The sequence below is a fragment of the Lampetra fluviatilis genome, chromosome 3 (assembly GCF_964198595.1).
Source record: "Lampetra fluviatilis chromosome 3, kcLamFluv1.1, whole genome shotgun sequence".
Taxonomy (NCBI): domain Eukaryota; kingdom Metazoa; phylum Chordata; class Hyperoartia; order Petromyzontiformes; family Petromyzontidae; genus Lampetra; species Lampetra fluviatilis.
In genome coordinates, this window is record NC_136277.1 from 7,070,346 (window position 1) to 7,086,229 (window position 15,884).

Consider the following 15,884-nt stretch of genomic DNA (forward strand, 5'->3'; position numbering starts at 1 on the left):
CCCTGGCCCCAGGTAGCGTCCCAAAACAGAAAACTCGGAGCTCCAGGATGCGTCTCCCCAGCCGGACGGTGCGCGCTGCGCTCACTGAAGGCGATGGAGACGTTGTAGGGGATGTACACCTTGCCACTCTGCTCGGGCCACAGTTTGATTTCTTCTTTAGGATCTCCTGCAATGTCTCCAGTCTTGTCAAACTCCTTTCCAGCTATAAAAACAAAGAAAATACATTCGGTAATGCAAATAAAAACATTATAAAATGTAATTTGTAACTATTGGCTACGTTACAAAATACATTGGAATATAGCTACTGTACACACATCCAAATGATAACATCTTCGTGAATGTGACAATCTTTTCGGGTGGTGGAAGGCTAATAACAGTTTTGGCATGTAATTGCAATGTCCTCATCCAAAAACAAACATAGATTATTATATCATACTTGATTATACTCTGCTAACTGAATAATGAGGGAATCAATCGGTAATCAGAAACAAAAGGGCAGGGCTACTTGCTCCTTGCTCGCGCGGCTGCACAAAACGAGGTGAATGATACATCATCTGACCCACATGTAGCTCTGCCCTTTTTTTCTGTGTAATGAGGAGTCCTGCAGCTCAGAGGACAGAGCCAACTTGCAGAGCTGCTGTCAGAAATGTGCAATATAGCTTTATCGTAATAAGTGAAGTAATTTTGTGAATTTTGTGAATGTACTACCAAAATCAGCCTGCAAGGTGTAAAGTGTACACGTTAGTCCTACACTGATAATGCAGTGATATTTAATTTAATGGGAATAAACTGCAGCCTTTGTTTATATTTTTCATGAAAGAAATTAACAAATATTTTTATAATTGAGAAATAGTACTCGAATTAAAATAAAGACTTAACGAAATTGTAGTGCTATATCAAATAATAATGTTAAATAGCAGAGTAGTTGGCAGCTCCATGAAGAAAAACATAAAAATTGTCAATCAAATCTGCATTTAAACATATAACGTGTTGTGCACACACTGCAAACATGCAGAACGTTCAAGCACTCTGGGTAGATGCATGCAGGTTTTTTTTTGTTGGAGTCTTGTGGCAATTCTGCAGTCAAATTAACAAATACGTTATATTTAGAAAAAATCTTACCTCCGGCAAGTCCACGTTCTGATAGAAGCAAAACAATCTTATTCCTCAAATTTAGCACCTGTGATCTTGACTCATCCCATGTTCGACACTCAAACATCTTCCTCAAAAGTGCTATAAAAGGCAGAAGACACAAGTGAGAAAATAACATTGTACAAGAAGTAACGTTATTTAAATAATACATAGAGATTGATTGTTGTTGTTTTGGAGTAACATCACAGCTCTCAATTGATGATACAATTGTGTAAATGAGGCTTGTTTTTGTGGAGGTGATAGGGTTAAAGAAAAACACACTTGTATGCTCATGTATACATCTGTGTGACCAACATCAAAGTAAGATGAAGGGTGACAGGCCAGACTCGTAACAAATTGGCAGCCAAGGCAGAGTTCGTGCCTGGGAAGGTTACCACCACAGAGATGGGCCAAAGAAATCAGCTCAAGTGCAGGATTTAGATGGATTGTGACATTGTAGGACCAGAGATGGTTCGTGTGCAAGTTGTTACTGTTTGCTTAGTTCTGAGGTGGAAAATGCCAATGATTAATGTAGTCATTTTTTATTGTGAAAAAAAATGTGTCTTGATGCAGGATACCATCTTTGGATTACAGTAAAAGTCAAGCTTATGAACATATTTTATGTCTTGAGCTCCCTTTCATGATTTAATTACAAATTGTAATACAACTAATCATGTGATCGTCTTTGATCATTTAAACCTAATAGGATGATTAACTATTATATGATTACCAATTGGAAAATAAAGTATGATGAAATTGCATTTGTTGTTGCATAGCACAATAGTGTGGACGCCTTTGTTCAACCACATTCATCTGCTCACGTTCCAAACAACCATGTTTTTAACAATCATATGGGTCCTACCAGATGTATCAATCCTTGCTATTGTAATGACCGAAAAATTACCCCAAGCTATATGCAGCCTAAACGGGCTATTTCAAAAGAAACAATGGTCTCGGGTTGGAGAAAAGAGGCCTCTACGGTGATTGTTTGGGAGGCAGATTTTAAAGAGATTGGAGAATAAGGGGGTTGAACGGGAAAACAAAAAGGACCCGTTAAAGGGAAAGGACAGGGATTGACTAGAGGTAAAAACAAGGACAACAAGGTTCGAGAAAAAGGGGCTGAGGGATATATAAGGAGAGCGCGAGGAGTGTCGAGGTTCGGAGGAAGATACAAGCTGGAAGACAGTCACGAAGCCTATGGTACCTTATTGTGTAATCATAGTTGGGTTCTTTATTGTGTATTAATAAAAGTGGCTCTTCTTATATTCTTGTCGTTGGAATTATTACACTAGCAATAAGCCAGTGAGAGTAAACCTGGATCCATTACTCAACCAAAAAAGTGCAACTCTTCTTCTTAAATCGACTCAATTTTAATGACCCCACCATTAACTCAGGAAAGGCGTTAAAGAGATTTGTAAAAAAAAAAAAGGCGTGTTCACATGTACAGTGAAGGACCAACACGAAACACCCTGATAAATGCTCTAGGCATAAACAGGAATTCAAATCATTTTACAATCCTGTGATCGACGGACAACCCCATGCCTCCGAATGTAGAGGAATTCCTGCATAAAATAAACCTTCAGCTCTCACACAAATTGAACTCTCTACCATACTGCATTGTGTACATTTCATTTTTGTTCTATTTTTATGAGTCAGTGTCTATGTTTTCTCTTGACGTTTTGGCAGGCGATATGCAGCTACGACAAACTTTCCCTGATTGCAGTGCTTCTCGATATTTTTCATTCCAGAGAACGAGAGGGTGCAACTCCATGGTGACTAACAACGCCCGCAAGGCCCATCCCGTGGTGTAAATCCCAGCAGCGCCCACACGCCAACCAGTGATCCTGACAATAAAATAAAGCACCAATGTGGGGGTTGTTCGGCACAGCAATGCTTCTCAACCAATGTGCCGCAGCAGTCAGGTAAGCCGGGGAATTGTGGGAATTATATTAAAGAGGCCCCCCTCCACCCCAACAATGCGCTGTCATCCGTGTGCTGATTGGCTGCAGCCAGCACTGGGGTGGGGAGGAGGCACGGGGAGCCCGACCCACGAGAGGGGGCACGTGGGGGAGGAGCCTTAGTTTCTCCTGAGTTGTGGTACTTTGTGGTAATCATTAGAACAGATTTATTTTATTCTGCGTGCTACTACGATGGAGCAAGCTTAAAAGTGTGCTGTTGAATGGAAAAGGTTGAACGGCACTGCCATATAGTAATCATAAACAAATAGCATCATGGTTAATGGTCGTAATCGTGAATAAATCGCTTAAAATATGTTCGCAAACAAATTAATATATCTGTAGAAGGGAACATGTGGAAACACTCTAACGTAGGTATGGAGGGGTTATTGAGGGCAGACTGGGACAAGATGCTGTAATGATGAAACAAGCGTGAATGAGAGTAAGTTAAAGTGTTGTTGCAAAACTGAACGTTATATTGAAAATCAATGTATCAATGGGCTTAAAAAGGAATAATTTCGATTTAAAGCTTTCGTGACTGCAGGGATTCATCTTCTTGGTTCTTTCGGTAAAGTCATGTAGACGGGAAATAATAAAATAATAAAGGTAAAACATAATCAAATAATTCTCACGACGTTTCGGCCACAACGCAAGCAGCTGTCCTCAGGTGAAAACCAGGTCTGTTGGGGAGACAGCGTCTGAATGAAACTGCACACGAGCTTGGAGCATATATAAGCTGGGTTGGAAGCGGGGGAAAGAGCGCCTTGACAAAATAATTAGCATATAAAAATTAGCATATAAAAATTAAACAGACCTGTTCTTCACCTGAGGACAGCTGCTTGCGTTGTGGCCGAAACGTCGTGAGAATTATTTTATTATGTTTTATTTTTATAATTTTATTATTTACCTTCTACGTGACTTTACCGAAAGAACCAATAAGTTAAAAAGGAATACTTTTAAACAGTGCATATTCCTGTTATTAAATATGGATCAGAAACATGGAAATTCATGAATAATAACTCAAAAGTTCACAAAGCATGGAAAGGTGCATGCTTGAGATTACAGTACATGGAGAGACATGACAATGAGAAGTGTTGTTTCCCGATGGTTTAGAATATAAATGAGGTGGCAGCAAGGGTGGGAACACGCCTAGAGGATGTCCATTATGGCGATGGAGTGATGATATTAGCTTATGTGCAGGAGCTAAATGGATTATCACATTTCAGGGCCTGTAAAAGATGGTAATGGCTTGGAGTTGTATGTATGTTGAACTTCGTTCGCACCGTACGTAGCCAACCGTGCTAATTGGAGGTGCTGGAGAATAACAAACTAAACACAAAAAACTGTTCTAAAGAAATTCGTTTTCAATCTAGATTTAAAAGTGCATAGCCCCAGTGGCTTCCTAATATCAGAAGGAAGAGCATTCCAGACGGCCACAGAAGCGCATCTGAAAGCACGAAATGCAGTGACCGTCTTTTTTCGATGGTTAGCTAAAAGCCGCTGTGAGGATGACTGGAGATCACTCGATGGTTTATGCTCCTAGATGAGATCAGCAAGGTATTGTGCTTCATTTGTGTCGAGCACATTGTGTATAATGAGTGCGGCCTTATAATGTATCTTGCATTACCTGTCATGACACATGCCAAAGAATGTTGCGCACACTGCAGCTTGGTAATGTTTTTGCCAGACGTCCCGTAGAGTAGTGAGTTGCAATAATTGAGCCTTATTGATACTATGCTACACGCCAGCATGTTGGTTATCCATTATAGAGGTGTTTAGGGTTAGATCGCGAAGGTGCAACATTTGGGTCTCGAGTGAGGTGTTTATTCTGGACGTCTGCATTGTTCCACTCTGTTCTCCAGCGTTTTCTCTGAGACGGTAGCCTTCTCATATCCACCTGTTACGTATTTTTGTGTTATCTAAAACAACTAATATCGTCATCTAGATGAACTGCACGTCATTAATTTGAATCTAAATATCAGTAGGAGGGAGGCGGAGGAGGGAGATAAAGGACAGAGATGAGGGAGGGAAATAGAGGATGGAGGAAGAGATTGAGATGAAAGGCAGTGATAGAGTAAATGGACGTGAAACAGAGAGGAAAGAGAGAGTAAATCATAAAAAGAAGAGCAAAGGAAAGTGACAAGCAGTGGGAGGAGGCTTAGGCAGAGGCAAGTGAGATTGAGAAGGGGAATGGAGAGATGATAAAAAGGGGAATGAGGTCGAATGTGGATAGAAACAAGGAGATAGGGGAGGGAAGTAGGTGAGATACAGTGGAAGGAGAAGAGTTTGTTTTTTAGTAAGTTCATTGAAGGTGGAGGGGTGATCAGTCCCTCCGACCCATCCAGAGTCGCTGTTGGCCACTGTGGTGGCTGCGAGCACCATTAGGGGAACAAGGACAGATTTCGTATTCATATAAATTATCAGAACATTTGTTCACTTTTGTTTATCCTCGATCTGCCTGTTCCCATCCTTTCCCCAGTTGTACACCATCGTGACATATAAATGTCCTGAATAAAACCAAATATTTGGTCATACTGCATTGGCGGCGGTGCATTACCACAAATAACAACTCAACACATTTGTCAATAGCACTGCCTTCAAAGCCTATAACAGGTGACATGTCAGGTAATTATCCATTTTTATAGCACATTAAACATGGTATGGAAGGTCATTACCTGAAACATCACTCATTATATTTCCTCTTAAGGCAGTCTTATTGATGATGGTGTAAGGACAGTACCGGGCCTAGTGGCTGTAAATGATTGCAGCGATGAGGACAGGCAGGGACAAGTGAGGTAACTGGGTGAGGAGTCAACACGGGGGTAGAGATGGAACCCCCGGGGTGTTATTTTGAGGCAAAGGAGAGAGTTCGGGAAATGGGGGTGGCAGAGCCGAGGGGAAATAAAAGGCAGCGCGGAGCGGGGTTCGGGGCTGCTGTGGGGATTCGGGGTCCGGACCGCCGTCGCTGTCATCATGGTGGATCGCCCTCATCGTCTTGGAATGCTGAGAAAGAAGTTATATATCTTCGCCGAGGCTACTACAGCGACGGCTCCTATATAGTCAGTCAGCTATATAGTGAACGTCGTGTAGCAGCTACATAGTCACCCAGTTGTATATAGTCAACCTGCGTCCACCTGATAACATGTCATCGAGTTGGGTGGACTGTAACATAAAATAAATCAATATAACTTAAGCAAGACAGCATCTCTGAGTGCTACATTACAATGGTATTGAGTTTTTGTCCCGTATATAGATTATTTTAAGATACAACTTGAATCACTTTCCAGGAAAACAAATTAAAACAATCAACATACCTGATCCGCCCTCCTCCTTAAATACTTTGAACAGCATCTCCTTCTCTTTCTCAGGGCGGTCTTGAGACAGCATGTCCAGCAGGCTCTGCAGGCGGGGCAATGAGGAGGCGTCATACCTGCCAAGCACACACAGGCGGCACGTCACACAACAGCTGAGCTCCACAGACAGCATTACCATCAAGTTCTCTACATGTGGCACTAATGAGTCATTTCAAGTGAATAAAACTCACTGTGTAATCTGATGGGGCTAATGGGTAACAAATCAACAACGAGCAGACATGAAGTAATGGAAAGTACAATTTGGTTATGTCCATCAGCCTATGCTTCTTCAGGATATAAGTAGGCGGGATATTAATAACTGTATTTCATATAGCATCGAGATATTAAGAGCATCTCAATACACTGTACAAGCACATACGTCTATACTTGTGTAGTGACTGACTCAGACACGAAGAGTAGGAGGCACTCTGTTTATTAACAGCCTTAACAGTTCACACTTTAGCAATGACGGTTCCCAGTCAGGACAGCTGGTAGGCTGCCTGACTGGCGACGCCGAGATGATGAAGACGGAGACTACGGTGAAGACTCCAGCAGCACGACGGGGATCCCACTCCAAACAATAGTCCCGAGGTCCCCTCCCAGGGTCCCTCTTATACTGTCAACGTGGCCTGGCTCTGCCCCGGCCACACCCCCCTTCTGGAACCTACTAGCAGGTTCTCGATGAGCCCCTTCTGTAACTTTTCCCCTAGATCCCTCTCTGGTCTATCACGTGACCTGATGTCAGTCAGGGCTGCTGTAGCTGCAGATCCCCTTCCCTGCCAGCAGCCAGCGCTATGCTGCTTAGTGACCGATTCTATGTCACTACACTTGTGAAAAGGAGTTCCAGCTGGATGAGTCTTGAACTTTGTCCTGAATACATTTTCCGCACAGTGCATCATACATCAGGGAATTACTCTGTTATGTGCCTCGATCGCCCTGCTACACCTCATTTTATTTCCTTCCCCATATTTCCTGGAACTTTCCATGACTCTCCACCAATCCCATTCATTTATCCTAACGGATTCCCAACCGACCCCTCATTTCCGTTTAGTTTTCCCTGACGACCAATCTTATTTGAATGTTCTCCACTAACAAACCGATTTTGTGTGCCCTGCGTCGGCTCCCCATGATAGCTCACGATTGAGAGTCGAGCGAGCCGAGTGTGTATGAACGTATCCCTTAATAGGGTTCACCCCTCAGCATCTCTTACACATGTAATAAACAATAAAACTCAAGCAGAAAAAAAAACACAGGTTGGGCAGTTTGACCAGCAGTGACACGCAGAGCACACCCATCTCAAAACACTACCCCGACGCAGTGAGTGAATCGTACTCTTATTTGTAATCAGAGACTGATGCAACACCATCTCTCATGCATGCAGCCAGGGAAAACCATGGGAAAGGCGAGAATTTGTATAGAGGTGGTTGGGCACAGATGTCGAATAATGATGGGATTAGGAGAGTATCCAGTCTACAGTGGAGGAGATAAGGAAGGTCCCATGTCCAGACTTGGAGAGGAGGGACCCAGGCAGTGTGTGACGCAGCCAAATTCCTGCAGCCTCTTAAAGAGCTTTTCACCAGACACCTCGTGATTGGGAGTGGGTTGGTGCAAACAGCCCAAGAGAGAGCAGCTCCTCACCGGCAGATCTCCATCAGTTCCTTGATGAGGTTCCTAAGGGGGTCCGTTTTCTCCTTCCACTCCAGCCCTGTCAGGGCAAGACGCGAACTCCAGTCATGCGTTTACACTACGAGGGTTCGTCCACTTTACGATGCGTTACGTTCGGTCTGCACGTCACCCTGGTGCCACCTTAACAGCAGCTATAGTGGGAATTTACTCTGCATTTTACCTCAAACACAAAATACACTGCAATGTGGTGCTGGAGCAGCGTCGAGTGCTTTGCTGAGAGCGAGGAGGCACGAGCGTTCATCACAACAGGGATCTCCCTGGAGGGGAGCACAGCCACCAAGGCAGCCGGCACCGCGTGGCGTGAGCGTCACGGCAGCCATTACCTTTCTTCTTGGTTTCCACGTCCACTTCTTCTTTTGTCTTGACAGAGGAAACACAAACACAGCGGTCACATTAATCTGTCAACAGCAGAACTTGTAACCAGCAGTGTACACCAGTTAATGAGAATACATATGCAACGTTATTACTGCAGTCATAATGGTAATTTACTGGACACATACATAAAGCAGTGATTAAAATGACTCAACAGGAGCTACATTACATATTGGACACTTTATAAACACCACGACTATAGCCGGTCAACTTTAACAACCTGGCATGTGAATGGAGTACTGGGGAAGGTATTGCTCCACTTAATATCCTCTCCTCCAGTGAAAATATCTTCAATGGTTTATAGTGTAATGTGGAATTTTTAATATTTACTATCATACAAATTTAATATATTACAAAATAATACGCCAAAAAACATTCATAACTACAATTTAATATTACTAAATATGATATCCAGTAGATTGTTTTAATTACCTGAAATTGAATGTCACTATCTTACAAGTTTAGAAAAAAACACTAAAGTATATAACACATTGACTAAACATATAGCGAGTGTGTGTTTTGCGAAAGCGTGTGCCTGTGTGTAAGTTCTAAAATGTAGCTGTTCTATTTTTGTGAATGTTTTTTTTTTGTTATTTATGAATGCTTATATTTATTTAAGCCTAGATTGGTGAAAGCTCCGTTGTCTGCATTAAATTCCACCGAGTCAAATGCCTTTCCATTGTCTATAAATGCCATTTCAGTGTTTCTTGCACCTCTGATTTGCATGGTTGGCTATGTACAGTGTGAAAGAAGTTCAACATACGAACATACAGGTATGAAGGTAGAGGGAATTCTTGAGCATTTTCCAGAATATGACCTATGGCATGTATCACAGGAACATTATAATATATTTTTCTAAAATTGTATTTGAAAAGCAAAAGCCAAAATGTTGTTGTTATTATCTATAGGACCTTTTTAGCAATATAAAAAAAGATGAAAAATAATAATAGGTTTTACCCTTTTTGGTATTAAAACAGGCGTTGAGATGTTCAAACACCAAATAGATACCTTTTTCAAGGCATCAAGTTTGCATTATCCACACGTACTTGTGGCAAACAAACATGCATTGTCTTTGAAACTGATTGGCCTACACCAGAGACAGCCGTCTGTATGGCCTTGCCTTTCATCATTGCTTTGGACATGACCAGTTTGTATGGGGTGTTGAAGCTATTGGAGGAAACTGGAGAACCCAGAGGAACGTATATAAACTCCACGTGGAAAGTTGGGAATCAAACCCAGGCCCTTCTTGTTGTAGAAAATATTTTCAATCCCAGATTTGCTGATGACATCGTGATGATGACAACCAATGGAAGTGAAGTACAGGGAATGACAGAAGAACCTGATGAGGAAGGATGTGAGTGGTCAAGAAAAATATGAGCAAACCAAATGTCATGTACAACAAGTTCCCTTAACCACTGGAAACAGCTGTTGAAAGAAAACAGATCAAAGTAGGAATACCTAGCGCAGTTATTGAAGGTGAATAGGGATCTACATGATCTAACAAAGTGGCAGACAACAGCAGGTTGCAGAGCTTCTAAAAACATGAATTGGACAACGAAAAGGACCATGCAACACCAATGTGCCTAAATAAGAATGGTGTTAATCAGTGGGTATTATCTGCTATGACTTGTGCACCAGAAAAGTGGACATTGACAGACAAAATGTAACAACTCCATTCCGATACAGGAAGAGGAACGGGGATTACAAAACACACACGTGGACTGTTAGGAAGAGTGGGTGGGCTGAGGTGATGGCCGGTGAGACGAATGGTGGAGTGGCAGCTGGTGGAGCGAGCGCGCCCAAGAGGACGTCAAACAGAGAGATGGAGCGGTAGAGTCGGCTGGTGTGCAGCTATGAGGTGGATTGTAGCATCGCGACCGAAAGAGACAGCGGCAGCTTGGCAAGGCCTTCACGCAGCAGTGGATAGATGATGGTTGGTGATGGTGATCAAGTATCAAACCACACTTTGTCTCCAGTTGGCATGAGACTGATAAGCGCTTATCAGCAGATGGTTTCAAATTGTTAAAAGCTTTGCATTACAAAATGTTTACTGTTCACGATGTTGTCTTTACTGCACTGTAAAAGTACGGAGCTGCATAGGGAGCTACAGAGTTTAATGTGGGAGCAACAGTTGTGTTTGGGAGCAGAGCGTGGGAACCTCTGCTGTCGCAACGATGCCATCAGCAAATAGGAGATGTTCAGAGTCTCTCTGTGTTTATTTATTTCTCTATTTTTATCCAATTCAGGTTTTGGGATAAAACAGCTTCAATGTTTTAATTTAAAGCTTTCGTGACTGCAGGGATTCATATTCTTGGTTCTTTCGGTAAAGTCACGTAGAAGGGAAATAATGAAATAATATAAATATAAAACAATGAAAATTCTCACGACGTTTCGACTGCAACTAGGGGTCAGCACAGTTTGAACCGACTCAAACTGGTTTCAAATTGAGCAAACCAAACCAAACCAGCGACGACTGAACCAAACCAAACCAAAACCAAACCAAACTAAGCTAAACCAAACCTCTTGAGTTGGCTTGAACCGAAACGATGCGCGGCAAACAATATTCGCATTCAATACAAATATCAAGTGTATTAATCGCTAATTTCTACGCAGGCTTTCTTCATATTGAGATTCACTAGCAAGTACTGGACGACGATGTCGTCCACAGCCATCTCCTCAAGCTTGGCACGCCCAATGTCCTTGAACGCAATGTGGTAGTTCAATGGCAGTGAAACCCCAACACTAGGCAACATTCGCGCCCACGAGCGCACACACATCTCGGCCTTGAACGTGCACTTGTGCAGGTTTGGTCGGTCGAGAAAGGAGCGCTTGGCGGCCGAGTTTGCTCTCTCGGAGGGCACGGACGACGCCGGGATAGGCAAATAGTCGAGGGCCACGCGTCGTAGGCGCGGGTACTTGCCGCCGTACAGCTTCCACCACTCAACGACGTCCATGCTCAGGTCCTGAGTCGGCTCAAGCAGGAAGCGGTCGACCTCGGAGGCGGTGCCGTCGTGAGCGTTGGGCGCGTAGACCATGTCAAAGAGGATGTTAATGCCGCCACGCGGCGCCGCCTTCGGCGCCGCGTCCGTCGTCAACGCTGGGTAGCGCTGGTTGAGAATGTCCGTCATCATGTCCTTGATATTGCTGTACTCGGTGCTCGAGGCCGCGGGCTTGGGGTGGCGCAGGTCGAGGAAGCGGGCGACGCGGCTTGGTTCGGACGAGAGAAGGTCGCTGTACTTGACCATGTAGTCGGAGATGGTCACGGCGGCGGAGCTCACGACCACATGAGGACTCGGGCGGTGGGTCATGCAGTGGCTCAAGAGAGCCTCCTGCGCCGTGATGGCGTTCGAGATGGTGCAGTACTCCTCGGCGCCCATGGCATCGGAGATGGCCGCCGGCTTCTCCAAGAACTGGCAGAGCAGCGCCGCCTGCTCCCACTGCTCGTCCGACAAGCCGGCCTGGCTCCGCGACCAGCCGGGCTCAAGGCAGATGGCGTCGATCACTTGGCGCTGCCTTAGCGACGCCGTGAGCATCACGTACGTGCTACCCCAACGTGTGACCACGTCGAGGCAAGGCGGCTGCAGCGGGCACTTGAGGTAGTGCCGCGCGAGCGACGTGTAGGCCGCCCTCTTCGTCTTGCTCTTGCGGATAGCGCCGAGCGTCGCGCGGAGGCTGCGCAGCAGTGTCTCGAACGCGCCGAATGAGGCCTTGACGCCGAGGTTGACGCAGTGCGCGATGCACCGCAAGCAGCACGTCGAGCGCAGGTTGCTCCCCTCGAGGAGCGTGAGGGACTTGGCGGATGCGACGGCGTCAGAACCGCTGTCGGTGACGACGGCGAGCAGGCGCGGCCACACGCCAAAGTCGTCGAGCAGCTCGTGCAGGCGCTGCGCCATGCGCTTGCCCACGCCTTCGCCCGGGGCCACCCAAAAGAAGTCAATGATGCAGTTGCACATGGAGAACGACGCCGGGTCCATCCAGTGGAGGGTGACCGAGAAGAAGCCGGTCATGGCGTCGTTTGTCCAACTGTCGTAGGTCAAGGAGACGCAAGAGCCAAAAGTAGTAAAGTACTGTAGCACGAGTAGCTTGAGGACGACATACATCTCGAGCATGCGGCGCTTGACCGTGCGCTCAGACTTGGGCTCGTAACCTGGGGCAGCTCGTTGAAGAAGAGTCGTAAAGGGATCCGATGTTACGTGTTTATGGCCTAGACCACTCGTCGCGATGTACTCGGCGACAAAGCTGTCCATGGCCTTGCTCGCGTGCGCTGACATGGGCGTGGCCATCTTGGACTGTACGAGCAAACCCTTCCCCGTCGGCGGCGACGTGACGACCGTGGGCGACTCGGGGTCGACGATCCCATGGGTCTTGAGATGCTTGATACGGGTGCCCGAGGAGGTGGAGCCCGCGTACTGGAGGGTGCAGATCTTGCAGGTCCGGCTCTGCACGTCGCCCGCGGCCTGGCTCGTCTCAAAGTACTCGTCGTGCCACAGCGCTCGGGACACACGGGCCTTCTTGGGCTTGGGCTGCGTCGCGGTCTGCAGCGCTGCGGTGCCGAGGGTGCGCATGAGGCTCTGCCGCGTGTCGCCGCGCGTGGCGTCCAGGCTCTCACGTTCGCTCGCCATCGGCTCCTCGTCGCTACCGGCGTGTTTGGTCTCTTCCACGTCGTGGATGAGATACCTTGTGATGCTGGAGCCGCCGGGGATGGCGCCGGCTTGAGCCGCTCGAGCCATGGAGATGCAATTGCAAAGTGAATTCGCAGGCAAAGGCAACTACAGCATGTCCTTTCGTGTCGCCTTTACAACCAACCAAACTAGTTTGAGCCGGTTCCACCCTGTCTGAGCCAAACCGAGTCGGTTTTCGTAGCCCCAAACCAAACCGAACCAGTTCAAACAGAGCCAAACCAAACCGATTTGGTTCGGTTCAAACCGCGGTTTGGTGGTTTGAGCCAAACCGTGCCGACCCCTAACTGCAACACAAGCAATCGTCATCAGGTGTGAAATCCACAGCAAGAACATTTGAAAAAAGTGGCGGTTTTTCCTAACGTCAGCACCAAGGACAGCGATTTGGCAGTTGGCCAATGGACGAGTTCATCTATGTTCAGAAAAGAGGAGGGGGGAGCAGGCAACAGCAGGTTGCTTAGCAATCATTGGAAGGATTTGATAAACCATTTCAGGTCTTAATTGATTGTGTCCACGCTTACGGTGAGTTTCAGACCGCATTCCAGTTTCTGCTCCCCCCTCCTCTTTTCCGAACATAGATGGACTCGTCCATCTGGCCAACAGCCAAATCGCTGTCCTTGGTGCTGACGTTAGGAAAAACCGCCACTTTTTTCAAAATTTCTTGCTGTGGATTTCACACCTGATGATGATTGCTTGTGTTGCAGTCGAAACGTCGTGATAATTTTTATTGTTTTATATTTATATTATTTTATTATTTCCCTTCTACGTGACTTTACCAAAAGAACCAAGAATAAGCTTCAATGTTTCTGTAAAGAACTGTGTTGAAAGCCTCTCTCCTTGTCTGACTCCCCTTCTCGTGTGTGTTTGAGTAAAACCTCTCTAAGCTGGACTCAAGTCAGCCACGATTCAGGTGGAGCTACAGAGGCTCTCTGAACACAAATAAATAATTAAACCCCCAAAAGCTCTGACTGCAGCCCTGTCCATGCACTTGTGAACCTGCACGCAGTAAGATGCGGCATTCTGCAGTGACTTGCTACTGTTAATCACTAAACGAGTTGGAGTTAGTGACGTTAGGAATCACCCGGTAAGAACAGGGTGCAGTCTTGATTTCATAGTTAATGTAACTCACAAAGGGAACATCCCTGTGATGCATTGAGTAGAGTAAAATCCCGGCTAGTCGGACTAATAGGGGAGCCCTGGTCCGGCTGGCTGACAAGTCTGGCGAGCTGCACATACAACCCTGTTTAGCAATTAAAATCTATGCAACATGCGTTTTCAATGCTAGATATAAATCCATGAAAAAATCAGTACTGCATTGATGGTGCATTGTGCTGCACGGACCTCACCATTGAGTTGTTCTGAAGCCCTCTGAGAATGATACAGAGGACACAAAACAAGAGAGAGACAGCGAGAGACAACGAAGGAGGAGAAGGGAGCCGGAGGCAGGGCTCTAGGGAGCTAAACCCAGCAACACAACGCCACGCAGACACCAGGCGTGCGAGAGCGTGCACTGTGGCCATGTGCTGAGGTGGCACAGGAGGCAGCGCAGGTTTATTCTATCACCTGCACTTGTCTGGCTAAGTGCAACATCCAGCTAGCTGGGAATTGACATTATTATAATTGTGTTTACACAAATGCCCCGTGTTTATTCGTGGTGTAGTAATGGATTAAACACATTTAATTCCATCCCCATGCTTCACTACAATAGACAAAGTGAGCTTCTGTGTTACCTTCGCCTTCCAAACACCGACACGGCTGTCCAGCGGCGCCTCCTCATCAGCCGAGGTTTTGCTCCTCTGGACCACCGCTGCGGACACAGAGACAGGGCCAGGTGAGTGGTGACACAGAGACAGGGCCAGGTGGGTGGTGACACAGAGACAGGGCCAGGTGAGTGGTGACACAGAGACAGGGCCAGGTGAGTGCCGACACAGAGACAGGGCCAGGTGAGTGCCGACACAGAGACAGGGCCAGGTGAGTGCCGACACAGAGACAGGGCCAGGTGAGTGGTGACACAGAGACAGGGCCAGGTGAGTGGTGACACAGAGACAGGGCCAGGTGAGTGCCGACACAGAGACAGGGCCAGGTGAGCGCCGACACAGAGACAGGGCCAGGTGAGTGCTGACACAGAGACAGGGCCAGGTGAGTGCTGACACAGAAACAGGGCCAGGTGAGTGCTGACACAGAGACAGGGCCAGGTGAGTGGTGACACAGAGACAAGGCCAGGTGAGTGGTGACACAGAGACAGGGCCAGGTGAGTGCTGACACAGAGACAGGGCCAGGTGAGTGCCGACACAGAGACAGGGCCAGGTGAGCGCCGACACAGAGACAGGGCCAGGTGAGTGCTGACACAGAGACAGGGCCAGGTGAGTGCTGACACAGAAACAGGGCCAGGTGAGTGGTGACACAGAGACAGGGCCAGGTGAGTGGTGACACAGAGACAGGGCCAGGTGAGTGGTGACACAGAGACAGGGCCAGGTGAGTGGTGACACAGAGACAGAGCCAGGTGAGTGCTGACACAGCGACAGGGCCAGATGAGTGCCGACACAGAGACAGGGCCAGGTGAGTGCTGACACAGAGACAGGGCCAGGTGAGTGCCGACATGGAAACAGGGCCAGGTGAGTGCCAACACAGAAACAGGGCCAGGTGAGTGGTGACACAGAGACAGGGCCAGGTGAGTGCCGACACAGAGACAGGGCCAGGTGAGTGCC

The 15,884-nt window shown here is 46.7% G+C and overlaps 1 protein-coding gene across 1 annotated transcript in view; it reads right to left on the reverse strand.

Moving 5' to 3' along the window:
• Positions 1–15,884, reverse strand: part of LOC144948113 (uncharacterized) — a 128,114-nt gene that overhangs the window by 40,994 nt on the left and 71,236 nt on the right. Inside the window, exons 21-26 of the mRNA XM_078877545.1 lie at positions 14,907–14,983; positions 8,449–8,485; positions 8,078–8,144; positions 6,401–6,516; positions 1,123–1,233; positions 86–202 (exon numbers count right to left, since the gene is read on the reverse strand). Coding sequence (XP_078733671.1) covers positions 86–202; positions 1,123–1,233; positions 6,401–6,516; positions 8,078–8,144; positions 8,449–8,485; positions 14,907–14,983 — 525 coding nt within the window. The remainder of the gene's footprint in view (positions 1–85; positions 203–1,122; positions 1,234–6,400; positions 6,517–8,077; positions 8,145–8,448; positions 8,486–14,906; positions 14,984–15,884) is intronic.